Raw genomic sequence first — 16917 nt, 5'->3', positions numbered from 1 at the left:
GAAATGTCATTGAAAAGAAAATAACATAGAAGCCATTATCTCATCTATGGTTAAACCAACAACTAATAAAATACCATTGTGAATATTATGAACCCCACCACCACCGTTCTTGTTGAAGGACACTGAATAGACAGAATAAAAACAAATAATACTTCAAAAAACTGTTCTTCTTCTGAAAGAACTTCTTTCCAATGGACAGAATTCCAAAAACTAATATTAACTAAATAAATCTAAATAAAACCCTGCCTGGGAAATCTGGCAGAACAAAAGTATTCTATATAATACTAAAAGATACAGCCCTGCTATTATCATCTGCCAGCCACAAAAAAAGACACAAAGTTTGTTTGTTTTTTTTTTTTATGTTTGAAACTGACTTGCTGGGGCAGAATGTGGCTGTGTTGATGCTTTTAGGATGCTTTTAGTGCATGTGATAATACATTACATAAGGTTGCGCGGTGCTCTGTTCAGTGAGAAGCGCTCTCTATGGCAAGCCTTTTAAGCATTTAAATCTTTGTTCTGACTCCATAAATATATTAGAGATATCTCTAATTATATTTTGACTAGTCATAATTATAATTCCACTACTCAGAATGACAATTAGACATATCTGCAATTACAATTGTACTAGTACGAAATCAGATGAATTTTGACTAGTAACAATTGTAATTAGAGATATCTCTAACTGAGTTTTTACTAGTCATAATACATTTGGAGATATCTTTAATTCATCATATTTAGAGATATTTACAAATATATTTGAAGATATCTCTAATTAATTTACTAAAAGTCTAATTACAGTTGTAGATATCTTGAATTGGATTTTTGACTAGTCAAAATTCATTTGGAGATATCTCTAATTACAATTGTGACTAGTCAAAACTTATTTAGAGATATCTGCAAATATTTTTCAATGGAAGTCAATGGTGGAATATGACTAGTCATAATATATTTGCAGATATTTCCAATCTGACTAGTCGAATTATAGTTATGACAAGTCAAAATATAATTTAGAGATATCTCTAAATATATTTATGGATAGTCTGAACAAGGTTTAAATGCTAAAACGGCTTGCCATACGCTCTCACCCAGTAGCACAGTGGAGAGTTCTCTAGTTATATCCTTTCAGTCGTTTGTTATGCATTGACATGCAGTCAAATATTTCGCCAAACAGTCCTTAGGGATGCGGTGACACGCAGTCAGATATTTTACTGGACAGATCCGCCACTTTTGGCGCGCATAAACGATAATAAAGCTCTCGTGCTGCAGGAATGAGGAGGTCTGCTGAAGGCGCGCAGCTGTCGTGCAGTGAGAGGTTTGCGTCTTTAATAAACTACGGCAGTTTGCGATCACTGAACAGTAAGAATGATTAATAAATCCATATGAAACAACCCCTTTAAAGTCACGTCTCGCTTTCAGTTTCGGGCATTGGCGCGTTTTGCCTCTCTCTCTCTCTCTCTCTCTCTCTCTCTCTCTCTCTCTTTCTCTCTCTCTCTCTCTCTCTCTCACTCACTCACGCGGGCATGCACTGTGGTCTCATGAGGAAACGCTGCTTTTTGATATAGTGTTTTTCTTGCTCCCGAATACAAATAATTTTTCAAGTATTTGTTCGAATCAAGTATTCGTAAAAACACGCTATTCGTGCCTTTCCGAATACCGTATTCGGGTTCGGCTCCACCCTTAATATATATATATATATATATATATATATATATATATATATATATATATATATGTATAAATAAAAAATCATGACTTCTCTCAGGTTTAACATGGGACTTTTGGACTCAAATTTATTTAGCTGCTTTTTCAAAGCAAGGCAAGTTTATTTATATAGCACATTTCATACACAATGGTAATTCAAAGTGTTTTACATCAACAAGAATAAAGGAAACAAGAAAATAAAAAAAAAAGAAAATAATTATGATAACCAACGCAATCTCACAGCAATTTGAAATGTTTTAGATTTATTGGCTAATTCAAATGAATGTGTATGATGTCATTTGCACTATTTATGCCCCAATGATGGTTGAGTGCCACATCGTCTTTTCAAAATTGTACATTTTCATATTCAATTTATTCATAACAATTTGCTTTTGTAAAATGTTGTTATTATTATTATTATTAGCAGTATTATTTATTATATGGATATTTATATTTGTTTTATTAAAAACAAGCTTGGATTTGCCCACCTGTCAGGTTTTAGACCATATGGGGCAGAGCATGTGTATTTGGATATAACTCGGTTGTTCGAACACACTTTTTTATTATTGTTCATTTATCCGTTTGCTGGAAATTAGAACTGAATTTAGAAATAGTTTTGAATCAAATATTTGCGCTTAACAAACTAAATTAATTATTTATAAGGTTTCCCTATCCACGAGAGAGAAAGTTAAAGTAGATAATGAGAAGACCTTATCTCATTCTCGCACTGTAGATGCTCTGTTTAACTGTTTTCTTGCTAGTGAAATGCTCAGTTTTTTCCACTTACAAAGTGTGCCATACAAATGCACTATGGCGCAATGCAACTGGCTCTTAAAGGGAATGGGAGATAAGACTCTGATTGGTTTATTTTCAAAACACACCCATAACTCACTCAGAAAATAAGCTCAACCCTTTTAGACCATGCGCCAAGGTGCAAAGCAGATTTTTCCTACCTTAATTTAAATAGGTTTTATAAAGTATATTTTTACATAGCCTTCTGGAATGCTTGATTCTGATTGGTCAGTCTTGACATTTCAAGTTATGTCATTCCCAGATAACAAGTATTGAAACAAGTAACACACGCTCATCCGGGTATATTTTGAATCTTCTTAACTGTCTTCGGGTCCATATTTTATGCTTGTCTGTCTGTGACTTGGGTTTTGACTCTTTGGCACCATATTGTGACTGTATAATACATAGGTGAGTGTATACTTGAAACATCTTCATTCAGCTGTTTTCGATTCGACGTCTTTGCGTTTAATTAAAAAAAAAAAAAAACTATTAAAGCACAAATCAATGTTTTGTTCTGGCAAATAATTGTGTAATACGTTTGTAAAAAAATTGTGTACTTATTTTTCTTTTGTCCGGGTTGGGTGTTGAGAATGATGAGACGAAGACCCAAATGCAAAGAACCAAGGATTTTATTATATAAAAGAAAGAAATAAACAAACAAAAAACAAACAAACAACTAAAACAATCCAGTGGGGGGAAAATGTAACAACATAACAAGACTAACTTGACTTGGCTTGGCTTGACTGATGCAATACGATGACAGACCAGCACAGGACAACACTTTTAGAAAACAAATAGGGAAAGTACACCAATACACTGACAAGCAGGCAGGTGAACAAAATGACGAATAATAGGATCATAAGATGGGTAGGCCAAGAGAATAGATGGGAGAGCACATGGTACAAAGATCCAACAAATGCCATGTGCTCACGAACACGCAGCCAATGAGAGAACTCATTAACTGCATGTTCACATGAAACAACACTAAAGCACGCGACCACAATGTAAATACCAGGCCGCATGCTTTAAACAACACCAACACCGCGTCAAGTAGGAGCATGCAGGATGAAGTGCTCGACCAGAGGAAACTCCAGCAGAGCACAATAATAGACATGACAGGACTAGTGTCCAGACTCTGCCACCAAAACAAGAATTACTAGTCCTGACAGTTTTTGCCAAGTAAAATGCATCAGGCTTATACAACAGATGATAACAACAACTTGGATGTACTTTTTTTTTCCCTTACATATAATATAATATAATATAATATAATATAATATAATATAATATAATATAATATAATATAATATAATATAATATAATATAATATAATATAATATAATATTTGCAAATGATCTGCAAAAACTAAATGTAGACCTGTTCAGAATAGGCAATATATTTCCTCACGTAATTATGAAAAATATAATTTTGCATTCAAAATCCCCTTGCCTCAAAATTTGAAAGCACATTGTTATATCTGACTCATCATGCATCGCCTCCAACTGTTTTAATCTCAGCACACAATATTTTAAATTAATTTGTTTTTCTTTTTGTCCTGCAGGTCTTCCACAAGCAAACAGGGACAAGATTTTCGAGGGCTTGACCACGGAACAGGGATTCTACACATCAAAGGATTTCCTTCCTTTGGTTGCAAAAGCCAGTAAAATAGGTATTGAAGAAGAGAGACAAAATCCTTTCAACATGGTGCAATGTAAAAAAAAAAAAAAAAAAAAACTATATACCAATTGACATCCTTTCACAATAATTCAGCTAATCTTCTGTTGTGTTCATGTGTATACGATGTTACAAAATTACTATACTTTACCCTTTGATGCACTACACTGGTCTAAAGTGACCAGTCTAAGCTTATTTTTTTCTATATCTATTTTATAGCCTGTTCATCAAAGGCTTAACAGAAAATGTGTATTCAGAAACTATTTCTTAGTTGTGACATTCAGAGGTCAAATGTTACTGATTTCAATCAATATTTTATGCATTTTATATTTATTTTCACCTAAATTTTACTCATAATTTGTGTTTTTTTCATTCTTGAAGGCATGTGTAATTGCCGCTCACAGCTGCCAAAGCTGCATGGGAATGTGATCGTCCTGGGTGCAGGAGACACAGCGTTCGACTGCGCCACCTCTGCTCTCCGCTGTGGAGCTCGACGAGTCTTTGTGGTCTTTAGAAAGGGCTTCACCAACATTCGCGCTGTTCCAGAAGAGGTAAAAAAAAATCTGTTCAGCAGCACCTGCTGCCACTGATAAATTCCTATTGAAGGAACAGCTGTATACCCCACGTCCTTAAGAAGACATTTTCTCTTTTTGTCCTCTTAAATTGCATTTTGTGTACATTTTTTTGGTCTTATTTTTTCAATAGAATTCTTTCAATAGAATAGAATAGACAGACTATCTTGCCGTGTCAACTGCTAAAAAATGACATTATTTAATGTAATTATAAATGACATTATAAATGACTGAAATTATGTGAAGTGAAAAGTGTGAAACTTGTTTACTCAAACAACATCCTTTGAGTGTATTTCCTTTTTATAAATGAAGACCGTTCCAAAAGTTTTTATGAGGTGAAGTAATGTCCTAGTAATTAGTTTATTGTTGTTGTTGTTGTTGTTGTTATCAAAATTAGTATTATCCGTTTTATTATATTTTATTACCACATAAATAGAATCTAATCAGGATCAATTTCATATGGTTCCATAAAGAGCCATGGGTTCAAAGTGCTATATGTAAGGGATGATCAAGGGCTTGCTGTGCGTTAAAGGATTTTAATGCATGATGTGGAGACGAAGAATTACACAACGCACAGTGATAGGCCTAAGTTCAAAGTATTTTTGTTCTTTGCAGTGAGATATTTGTTTGAATTTTGACATCCTAGATTTTCTCCACTGAACCATATATATGTATTTTTTCATTATTATAATTAGGGGTGTCAAAATTAATTGTTGCTTCGGTGCACTGCGATGCTGACGCGGACAATTCGGTATCGGTTTAGTAATAATCATGACCCCATTTATCTCATATGCATTATGTCGCCGTAGCTTACTATGAACGCAGAAACTGCACAATTTCACTGCGTGTGTGTTTGCTGGACAGTCCTGCACTGACACTTACAGCAGAAGCCCCTATTTCACTGCGATTGAGAGAATGAAAGTAAACTCCATTTCTTTCTCTCTCTCTCTCTCTCACTGTGGCCCATTTGACCTGCTGGCATGACTTTTCCTCTCCTCTCAGCTGTTTCAGCGATACTTCTGGATACAGAGACGAGCGCGAGTTTTCTCCATAGTGTCTATCATGGATCAGCTATGATCGCAGCTGCCGTTTATCAGTGTCACTCATTTGTAAAGAGCGCCTTCGCGTAAGAGCCAATCGCAGTCCTTTCAATTGAGGATGTGACCAATCGCAGGGGTGTAAGAACTTGGTAGACAAGGCTCAGAAAGCGAGCAGGATATTTGTATTTGTTTATTTACTGCAAATGTTCATGTTGTTTAAAACAGTGGTTCTCAAACTGTGGTACGTGTACCCCTAGTGGTACGCGGGTTTCCTTCTAGTGGTACACGGAGGAATGAAATATGTCATGTACATGCAACATATAATTCAAAATGTATTAAAAATTATGTATATAGTATGCCATATATTATATATAGGCTATATTTCTAAGGTAATCTGCCAGGTTTTTTAACTGTGCAGAGTTGTAGCTGCTTTACTAGTCCAACTACGCTACGGTATTTCAATGCTGCTCATTTTGGTGGTACTTGGAGAGACAATGTTTTTCTAAGGTGGTACTTGATAGAAAAAAGTTTGAGAACCACTGGTTTAAAATATTAGTTTATATATCTGACTGTTTGAATTAAGGGACAAAATCGTATTACAAATAATATATAAATATAAATTATACATATTAATTTGTGAAAAAAAAATGTGAAGAAAATATAAAACTGTGTATGGAAAGCACCGTCAATGCACCCTGATTGAGGGATATCGAATTGAACCGAACCAATGGCAAGTTAATCGTAACCAAACTAAACCATGAGACCAGTGTAGGTGTTATTATTATTATTATTATTATTATTAGTATTATTATTATTCATTTTATTGTTTATTATATTATGAATTGTAATTTATTATTATTCAGTAATATAGAATACACATTTAATATTATTTTTGTTAAGGGATAGTTTAAAAATGATATCTCTGTAAATATTTACTCACCCTTTAATTGTTTTAAACCTATTTGAGTTTTCTTTCTTCTGGTAATACAATAAAATAAGTTGTTTTGATGAATGCTGGTTATTGGTACCCATTGACATCCATGGTAATTTGCCAACCAGCATTTCTCTAAATATCTTATGTTAAGAAAAAATAAAAAATAAAAAATCATAAATGTTTAAAACCTTTGAATATGAAAAGGTTTTTCATGTTTGGGTGTACTATCCCTTTAATTGAGTTTGGTGCTAGTGGCACAGACATACTGTAACATAGTTCACCTTATAGGTTTCTTGTGCTGCTCTGCCAGATGGCTGCATAAAACTCTAAAATACCTGAAAAATGATTCCCAAATTGATGTAATGTATTCATAGGAATGTAACTTAAAAAGAAAAAATGAGTGAAGTTATATTCATTATCCACCATTCCTCTAGAACCTGCTCCATTGAAAAAGCAGGCTTCGAAAGCCATTGTCTCGGTTATTACTGATATTTTGCAGAAATCTATATGTAATATGGAATAGTTACATGAAATATTAATGGTTTCAAATGAAACCGTATCAAAGTTAGCACCGCTAGCTGTAGACAGACAGTCCAAATGAAAGCGATAAAAGTCAGCTGAGAAAAACTGAACGGCCTTACTTAATGGAATAAGCTGGCAGTAAAAAGATTCAGAGTAAAATATCTATGATGACTGAACTGAAATCTAGTGGAAGACCTGGGGGTGGGGTAAGCCGAAATATGAGTTCTAAAATGAGCTTGTGAAGCCATGCTATGTAGTTTTTGAGGAGAATTTATAGTATTTTCTCAATGTGTAAGTTTATTGTCTGGTTTACCAGTGGAAATGCTCACAGGCTGAGCCAGATGCAGAAGCGTATTTCACTTAATGCTAAGCAGTTTATGAATAGCAATTGAATGCCTCACCAGCTACTTTATTAGATACTGGTTGGTCCCTCTTTTACCTTCAGAACTGCTTAAATGTTTTTGTGGCACAACAAAATGATCCATTCTGGTGGATGCTGCACACTGGTAGCGTTGAGAAGAGACCTCCTTATACTGTATGATTGCTTGAAGTGCTTTGGGCATATAAAAATACACAGTATAAAACCACTATATATAACAAATCGTTTGTTCATATACTGGTCTGATAAATACTGTTGTATGAGTTATGTATCATATGAAGAATTAAAATTAGCTCCGGGTACGTTTTAATTTTGTTTTAAAGTCAGGCACTGATTTTTAACATTTTTTTTTGTTTCTATCATTTGGTATGCAAGAGTTATTGTAATTATAGTAGTGAATTATCCAGTTGTGTTTTTTCTCATTTATCTAGAAAATAGAGATTTTAAGCTTTCAAATGGTATTTTATAAATAAATGAATATATATATATATATATATATATATATATATATATATATATATATATATATATATATATATATATATATATATATATATATATATATATATATATATATATATATATATGCCCCCCACAGACATTTACATATTTAAAAGAAAACATTATGATTTCAATTTGAACCCGTTACAAGATCTGCATAGTACAAGAGGCTAAAACTCTGGTCAGATCACAAGAATTTGTCACAATTTTGTCACAATTTCCTTGATGTAGGGTGTCGTGGGGAGTCATAAACGACAAATGGGCGTCGTGACACAAGATTTAATCGTTTCTTGTCATATAATGTGGCATAGTTCACAACAATCGATACAATGTCTGCGACGCCTCACAACCCCATTGCAAAAAGTAAATTTTTTCCCTGGTCTTAATGATGGATTCTGTCATGTGAGTGACACTGGTCAATAGGAGCACATAATTTCTCAGTTATATTCGCGGATGCTGTCATTAATACGCGCAGGGCTGGACTGGGGCAAAAAATCGGCCCTGGCATTTTGGGCCAGAGCGGCCCACTAAATTCAATCAAAATGCTATCTATCTATGCACGTCCAATATTTTTATCAACTCATATTCTATAAAACACAAAAGCCATATATATGAAATAAATAAATAAATAAATACAAACTTTAATCTCAATTTAATTTCTGTATACTGTCCAGGTATTTGGTAAGTTCTAAAAAATACACTATTCATTAATTTATGTTTCTTTGCATAAGTCCCTTATTTATCAGGGGTTTCCGCAGTGGAATGAACTGCCAACTATTCCAGCATGTTTTATGCAGCAGATGCCTTTCCAGCCACAACCCAATATTGGAAATCACCCATACACACTCATTCACACACACTCATACACTACAGCCAATTTAGCTTATTCAATACACTATTCACTCAGCCTATATTTCAACAATAAACATAACAAAAACTGCCTGCTAATGCATGGGCAAATCTTCAAAGGGAACAGTGTTACATTTTCGCCTCTTTCACCTCATCCTGCTCGCTGTTTCACTATCTAAACAATCAAAACATAATATAAGTCAAATTTTTTTATTTTAATATTATGACTAACAAACACAAAACAGCTTCGTGTTGCTGCATATTTATATGAGCATCATCTCCACTCTGCATATTTATAACAAAACAGGGCTTAAATATAACTGTCTCCTTTCATTTCCATTGAAAAGAATGAACTTTACCCAGTCTCTTTTGCAGAATATCAGTTTTAATAACCAATAATGGCCATTATAACAGTATAACGTACATTTAAATTTAAACGATAAAGGTAGGCAATCAGTCAATGTGCAGAATCAGTGTATGTGATTACATAAATTAATATATTAGGTTATCTTTGCACTCAGCCAAAACAGTTAACTGAGAACAAGTGATTCAAAAGACATAAGAATTGTTAGATAGAGACAACAAGATGAATTCAATATCACGTTTAGCAACTATAGTGAGATAAGATCATCCAGCATATGAACTGTCTGACATGCACTATACTTTCACCTGGGGTTTATGCTCACCCGCTGAACTACTGGCTGCAACTCTTGGCAGAGAGTGTGCATGTGTGTGGTCACATGATTTGCGTTTTTAGCTGTGTACTAGAATGAACAGCGAACTTTTCAGAACAACTAAATGAAACGCCGGTGTATTTCCCGCGATTTCTCTGCGCCTCCCTTGCGTTTCTTCTCTCTGACTCTTGACTATTTAGACAAATACACACACACGACGCACGCTCACACAGAGTCCAAAATAGGAGTTTGTAATTGGGCCAGCCCAATGTCAATACCGAAAAGAGCCAATGGGCTGCAGAGTGTCACATGGGCCGGCCCGGTCTGTCTGTCCGGGAAAAGAAGCATCTACTTTCAGAGTCACAGAGATCACAGCAGCGTCAATTAATAAGGCAGAAATAAATGATAGGCTGCTAAGCCTTTTTTGGGCCGATCAGATCATAAGACGATGATCAGCCCGGCCCAAAAAGTACGTCAGCCCACCGGGAATCTGCCCGGTCTGCCAGATGGCCAGTCCGCCCCTGAATACGCGGGTCAGTAATCAAGAAATGGCCAGTATATTTACTTATGGCTGGGTCTCCGGTGGAGAAAATCAATCATTGGTTATGCAAACTGTAAATACTTTCTCTAAAAAATAAAAGTGTTTTAAACAATTTTATCTGATCCACTGGCATAAATATGCAGACATTTCCATTCCCACAATGAGTTTCTGAGTTCTCTCATCCTTCTGACCAAGTTCGTTCCATGAGGTAATCTGGGAACATTTTTGTTGCTGCTAATACATTGTAAAAGCCTAACTTGCTTAATTACTTGATTAAACTAATTAAATTGAAACTCACCGGCAATTGATGATTTAGTCTTTTAATATAGGTTGTGAATATTTAGCTTTAATTTTATTTAGACTAGGTTTTATTTTATTTAACAAACTGTAACTTTGGTGCTGAAGCAGCAGACTGATTTTGAAGCATGTCACATCTGTTGTTATTCGTTATTTTTGTTTATCTAGTAAGTAAATGACCAACAAAAAATATATTAAAATTAAGATACAAATTATACCAAACAAAATTCCTTTTAAAAATATATTTATTCCCAGAAAAAGATATTACTAATTTGTGTTTGTTTGTGTCCATCTACTACTCAACTCTACAGGTGGATGATTTGTTTTGGCCCGTTGTATCACAAACCTCTGTCACACATTTGCAATTTTTTTAAAATATGTCATTATTTTGTCTTGAGCATCTGTTTTTTTCCTTGATGCTGATGCTCTTTTCATTTTCTCTGTCTCACTCGCGGCAAGTTCGGGTAAGGGTGTGTTAAATAAGCAACCTATGGCTGGAAAATATGCATTTACATTTAAAAGAAAATATCTTATTATTAAAAAAGAAATATACATTTGATCCTATCAATGTCAAAGTAAATGCTCTTAAATTATGTAGCCCAGTTGTCAGCAAGCATCAGTGTTTATTGAGATTGAAATAATTATAAAAAATTAAAATTGAGATAAGTAATATCATTATAGAAACACTTGTGACTGCTTTTGGAACTGCTTGCCGTAGACATCACAAGATGACATCATTTGTTACCCACAATAAGATTTTATCAAGACAAAATCGATTAATTTGACATAGTAACTTTCGTAACTGACAATAAAAATCAGCTCAATCTGATGGGGGCTTAAGTTCTATTAATTTTTGTCTCTATCTTGTGGTATGCAAGAGTTATTGTAATAATAGTATTATAAAATCCAGTTGTGTTTTTTGTTTTTGTTTTCATATATCTAGAAAACAGAGATTGTCCGCTTCCAAATGGTATTATATATACAGTAGGCCCACCACAGACATTCACATATTTAAAAGAAAACATTACGATGTCAATCTGACCCCATTACAGGATCTGCATAGATTAGGAGGCTAAGTTGTACTGATTCAAGTAATTAAATTACTTATTGAGTAATTAAGCAAAATATATTTTACAAAAGACAAAATATTTTAGACATATTTTTCATTTTAATACAATTTTAATTATGTAATTAGTGATTGATTATTGTATACTGTCTACACTGCACCAAAATCTAGAATATTTGCAGTCAAACTTGACTAAATAGACTACAGAATAAGGTCTTTTTTTATTGGATACTACCCACAGAAAGACTTTTTGATCTTGGGAGAAAAAAAGCACAGTAAAAGCAGCTGAAAAAGAGTTTGCCTTGAAGAAAAAGTGAGAGAAGTTTCTATAAAGGTGACCATGTTGAGCTGTTATAGTGGGCAACACTTTATATAATAAGATTTATTTTTCTGTGGAGCTTTTTAACAAAGTAATTAAGACATATTCTTTTCTCAATGACAACTGTTGCAACACTGCCATGGCAACAGTGACAAGAAAGTTAAACTTAGAAATGTGTAACTACAGCAACTATTAGCTCTGCCTTTGCTCTGCGAATGTTCAAATAGGGGTGTGCTAAAGAACCATGGCTGTAAATTAAGCCTCTTCATAATGGAGGAATTTTTTCTGAAAGGTGTTACTTTTATTTCTACTCACGGTTCATGTGCATTTGTGAAATTTAGCAGATGCTTTTATCCAGAACGACTTAGAGAAAAAGTGTTTTAGCTTGACGAATGAGACCATTGTGATCAACAGATGGTAAGCATGCGGTTTAGATCATTATCTTCTTGGAAAAGAAACATTTTGTGTACAAATACAAACAAATGCCTTCTACAAATAAAGCTAATATAGACACAATAAAACCTAGTGGATATAAACAACCCGGTGCAAGATGTTTTCATTTTTCTTTATTTGGAATTATGGATATTAGTTTGCAATGGTGTGAATTGCAGAATGGGACGTAGCTGACAGGGGTTGACATGCGCTCAGTGTACTAATGAAACATACGGCACTGTTCCCTGGTTTGAGAAGGGCTGACTCTGGAGATTCGACAGGAGGAATCTGTGTGTCTTGACTCTAGTTAGTTCATGTGGTATAAATGACATGCTGTTGTCAAGTATGACATCTGGGTTCTTGGCTTTCTGTGTGGGTTAGATGGTAGAGTTGTTTATTCAAATGACAACATTTTGGCAAGGATGGTTTTTGGATGAGCTGCACAGAAGCTTCATAAAATTAGTTTCAGAAGACAGCCGTTCATCTATGTAGATATCCTAGCCAGACATTGAGTTATTTGTAGGGTACTTAGTTTGTCAGAGGGTGGGATTGTGAGCATTAACTGATTATAAGCTCAATAAGATTTAGAGATGAAGCCCTGGGAGATGATAACTACAAAACCATTTAGTGTAAAGGGAGAACTGAATTGGGATGAGTACTGAACCCTGTGGAACATCAGTGGATGTGGAGATGATTAGCATTATATGTAGCAGGTACTTTTCTTAATATGCTAGAAGAACAATGTGAGTACAGACCATGTGATTCAATTGCTTTGATTAAGACCATCTTTGTAAGTGTGCCATTTAAAAACCAGTTTTTATCAGTGAGGTAGTTCTTGTAGATGTCGCCTGAGATATAGTTGAACACAGTGCACCTTGTGTGATCCAGCAGTGGTTTGCTTCACATTAGACCTTTTATATTATTAATTTTATTTTTAAAGGGTCACGAAACACTAAAACACATTTTTTGAGCTGTTGACAGTCATATATGTGTCCTACACTGCTAAAAACACTTAGGACACATATATCTCACAAAAAAAGTGAAAATTGGTTGTTTTTGCGTTATTTCGAGCAAATTCGTACTTCCGGTTTGATATTTTGAAGCTGCGTCACGTCCATGAGATAATAGCGTGTATTCCAGTGTGTGGACTGAACGTCTGTACCAAGGCGTCCCGTATTACGTCTCTGAGTGCGTTGCATTCATTCATGAGTATGGCTTGGTTCAAACAAATCAGCGTGCTTTATTATGAATTAACTTCATTAATATGTATGCTAGCTTTCTTAGACTGTACCTGAAACAGTGTTCAGACAGCATAGAGACAACACACGCTGTGTTGCCAAAAGTTGTGGGAAAGGAATAAGAATTGTTTGGAGATACGGGTCGCCAGTGTTGCTTTCGTAATGTGAAGGTTTTGTTTTCATTTTCTTTCTATGTGAGCACTGCTAGACTCACGCGTGGATGTGTAGACATGACACGCGGCAGAAATGCGCTTGTAACATTTTTTACTGCTCGTCTCTTTTAAAAAAAGACGCAGCTCCAGTATGTGGTGATTATCCTTTCTACAGATTCGGTAAGTATATGCGATCAGCGCCCTTTCTTTGTTAATTCAGATGGCAAAGTTATAGTTGGTATGGTCAGCTGTACTCTTTCAGTGTTTAAAGACAGATATTAGTCAAAATGATTTCTAAGTTACTTAGTTTACAGTACGTTAATATCACTACAATATTTAAAGGTCCGCTGTAAATGCTGCTCTCTGAATGTAAACACGTGAACACTAAGCAAACTATTGCCGACCGTTGTGTTGAATTTTCGCCGCATTTTGTGACAGGATAGTCTATACACACATGGCTTTCTGACCTCCTGAGTGCATCTGAGTTACAGAGAAATGCAGAGGCTTTTTTCTCTATTATACGACGTGCTGTATCAAACATCCCACTGTCATTAAACACACTGTCTCCCCTGCGTGTGTGTTTGTTTGTACTCGGTCAGAAGCGCGTGCCCAAATGACAACTCCCATTTTTATTCAAACCCTGCCCATTTTTATTCAAACCCTGGCCATTTTTCCTCCCCCGACACTCCCACCCAAACAAAGCTAGACACACCCACTTTCCTGACTTTTTCCAAACTAGAGGTGTGAAAACATCCTGCTTAAACGGGGGGCTTCATGGCCCTTTAAAGGTGCCATATACTTCATTGGTTTAAATAAATTAAACTGTTCGCTGATGTCTACATAGTATATTTGCAGCTTCGGTAAATTCAAATAATCTCCAGAAACTGTTATTTAACCTCATTCATTACTTCATAAAATACTCCAAAATCAGAAGGTCCATGATTGACCATATATGGTTTGTGTCGTGAATATTAATAAGCTCCACTCCCATGCGACACTCTTACAGACACACGCACGCATGCACACACACATAACGTACTGTGAACACAGACAAATATAAACCCAATCAGAGTAATGTTAACCTATTTTGGGCACCAGATCTGTTTTATATAAAGTCTAAATTAAAATTAAACTTGACAAAATAGAGTGATAGAGATGTATTGCGTTGTGTTTTGAAGCTATATTGTCAATGAAAATTGTCAGGATGTTGTATTAACCTCTGCATGACAGTTGAGCTGAGTGATTCGACACAATTATGCAGTCTACATATGTTTATTGAAACATATGCATTAAAGTTCACAAAAACACCTTAAATTAACGAAATATGCAACTAAATATACTTTATGCCTCTTCGAAAGGAAGTTGTATAAATGTGCAATCCTTAAATCCTGTATTTTGCGCTCTGAAGCTATTTTGAACTTGACTTGGGCTGTTATTGCCCGGTAGCACAGTAATCAATCTAGGGCTTGCGTTTTAAAATAAAAGCTTACTTATTTAGTGAAATAAATGCCTAAAATAACTTAGGGAGGAAAATTATTATTGTTGTATCACTAGAAAACATTTAGCGTATCAAACTTATACTAAGGCATGCATATTAATGATTTCAGAGCTTTTTTTATGATCTCAGAGTTGCATATGAGTTGTGTTCTCCTGATGACGTGACTGATTGTCAGGTCTGGATGAATGACCTAAAGTAGGCATACATACAAAAGCAGAGGGCATGGCCTGTGAGTCACATCAGTTTGTTTTTTCTTCTGATTGCCCCATTGTCCATGGTTTAACACATGTGGAATTTATATGAGCACAAGGAAATTGTGGTGTCTGAGGCTCACAGTCAGCCCATTTCCATATACTGATTTTTCATTAATCTACTATGCCTTCGTATACCCAGATTTTCATTATACTTTAGGGTACCGTTAAAAACAAGCCTGTCATTTCTGTCACAATCTACTAGCTAGGAACTACTGCTGTTCACTGCAAAGTAAGGGCATTAAAGATCCCCATAACCTGTTGGATGTTCATGACTGCAAACCAGTGTGAAGATGACCCTAGGTTAAGGAGGTCAGGAGATGCTGGAAGTGAAAAATAGGACAGTAAGATGGAGAAGAGCAAGGGTTGAAGAGAGTGTCAAATGTAAGTGGAAGGAATCTAGCACCTAGTAGACGGTTTAAACTGGAGTTTTTTATTGGAGTAGAAATTATCTGGGAGCTGGTTTGGGACTTGTGAAGCTGTGCATTGATGGAATTGCTTTTCAGTGCTTGGACTTTCAGCAGTGAAAATTAAACCACACTGAACTTAACTGAACTTAAACTCTGAAAACTGGACTGACGCAGTTTCAGTTTACTAGTGGCCCGTTTCCACTGAGTGGTACGGTTCGGTTTGGTATGCTTTTATGGCCGTTTCCACTGTCAAAAGGCGTACTGAACCAAACTGTACCATACCACTTTTTTGGCACCCTTTCGAAAGGGTCCCAAACACAAGAAAGGTTACCAAAAGGCGGAGCTAGACGCGCAGCTGAACACTATTGGTTTACAGAGATACGTCATTCGCTTACGCAACAAGCCAGAATGTAAACAATGGACCCGCCATGTTTGAAATACAAAGCGAGAGATTATTTGCGTTTGCCGCGCGTCTTTATCTAAAATAACTAACTTCTTGAGCTGATGGTAATAACGTGCGCTTGATTATTGACAAGCTTTGGAAACCCGATCCTGTGAGAAGCTAACAAACACGAGAATGACACGTTCAGAAAGAAAAGGACAAACGCGAGAGTGGAGCGCGGAAAAAAATGGAAAACAAAGGAGCACGTTATTTCTTCAGCAAACGTGAACAAACTGCCTTGTTTTAATTTTTATCATCACCTTTTGGACTAATTTGAACTGGGAATGATGGAGTGACTCTCTAACAGAGGCTTCATGTGCTGCTGAAGATTACAGACAGATGAGAGGTCTTCACTGACTGTAGGCTATACCTTGTGTTGTTTTGAACCTAATTAAGGACGAAATGTCTGCTGTGTGTAGTTTTTCTGTAGTTGGTAACATATCGAGGACTGTAAGTGTCCGTATGTGTTCATATATGTTCCTTTATTTATTTATTTATTTATTTAAAATAATTACAGATGTTACAGTAGGCTATTTCACACTGTCATTGATCTGCAGTTATAATCAAATCATGTTAATAGAAAAGTTGGTAATAAACATTTATACACAAGTATTTGTGTGTAAAGCGTCTGTT

The 16917-nt window shown here is 35.3% G+C and overlaps 1 protein-coding gene across 4 annotated transcripts in view; it reads left to right on the top strand.

The window, feature by feature from the left end:
- Positions 1-16917, top strand: part of dpydb (dihydropyrimidine dehydrogenase b) — a 303079-nt gene that overhangs the window by 104263 nt on the left and 181899 nt on the right. For all 4 annotated transcript variants that reach the window (XR_015477648.1, XM_087239143.1, NM_212893.1 and 1 more), the window contains 2 exon segments: positions 4055-4162; positions 4549-4718. Coding sequence is in view for 3 of the 4 variants with exons in the window: in XM_087239143.1 (XP_087095269.1) it covers positions 4055-4162; positions 4549-4718 (278 nt within the window). In the remaining variant the exon portion in view is untranslated.

Source organism: Danio rerio, chromosome 2 (genome assembly GCF_052040795.2).
Source record: "Danio rerio strain M-AB ecotype USA chromosome 2, GRCz13ab, whole genome shotgun sequence".
NCBI classification, from domain to species: domain Eukaryota; kingdom Metazoa; phylum Chordata; class Actinopteri; order Cypriniformes; family Danionidae; genus Danio; species Danio rerio.
The sequence above is the reverse complement of the archived record's forward strand: the minus strand, read 5'-3'. Positions and strand labels throughout refer to the sequence as shown.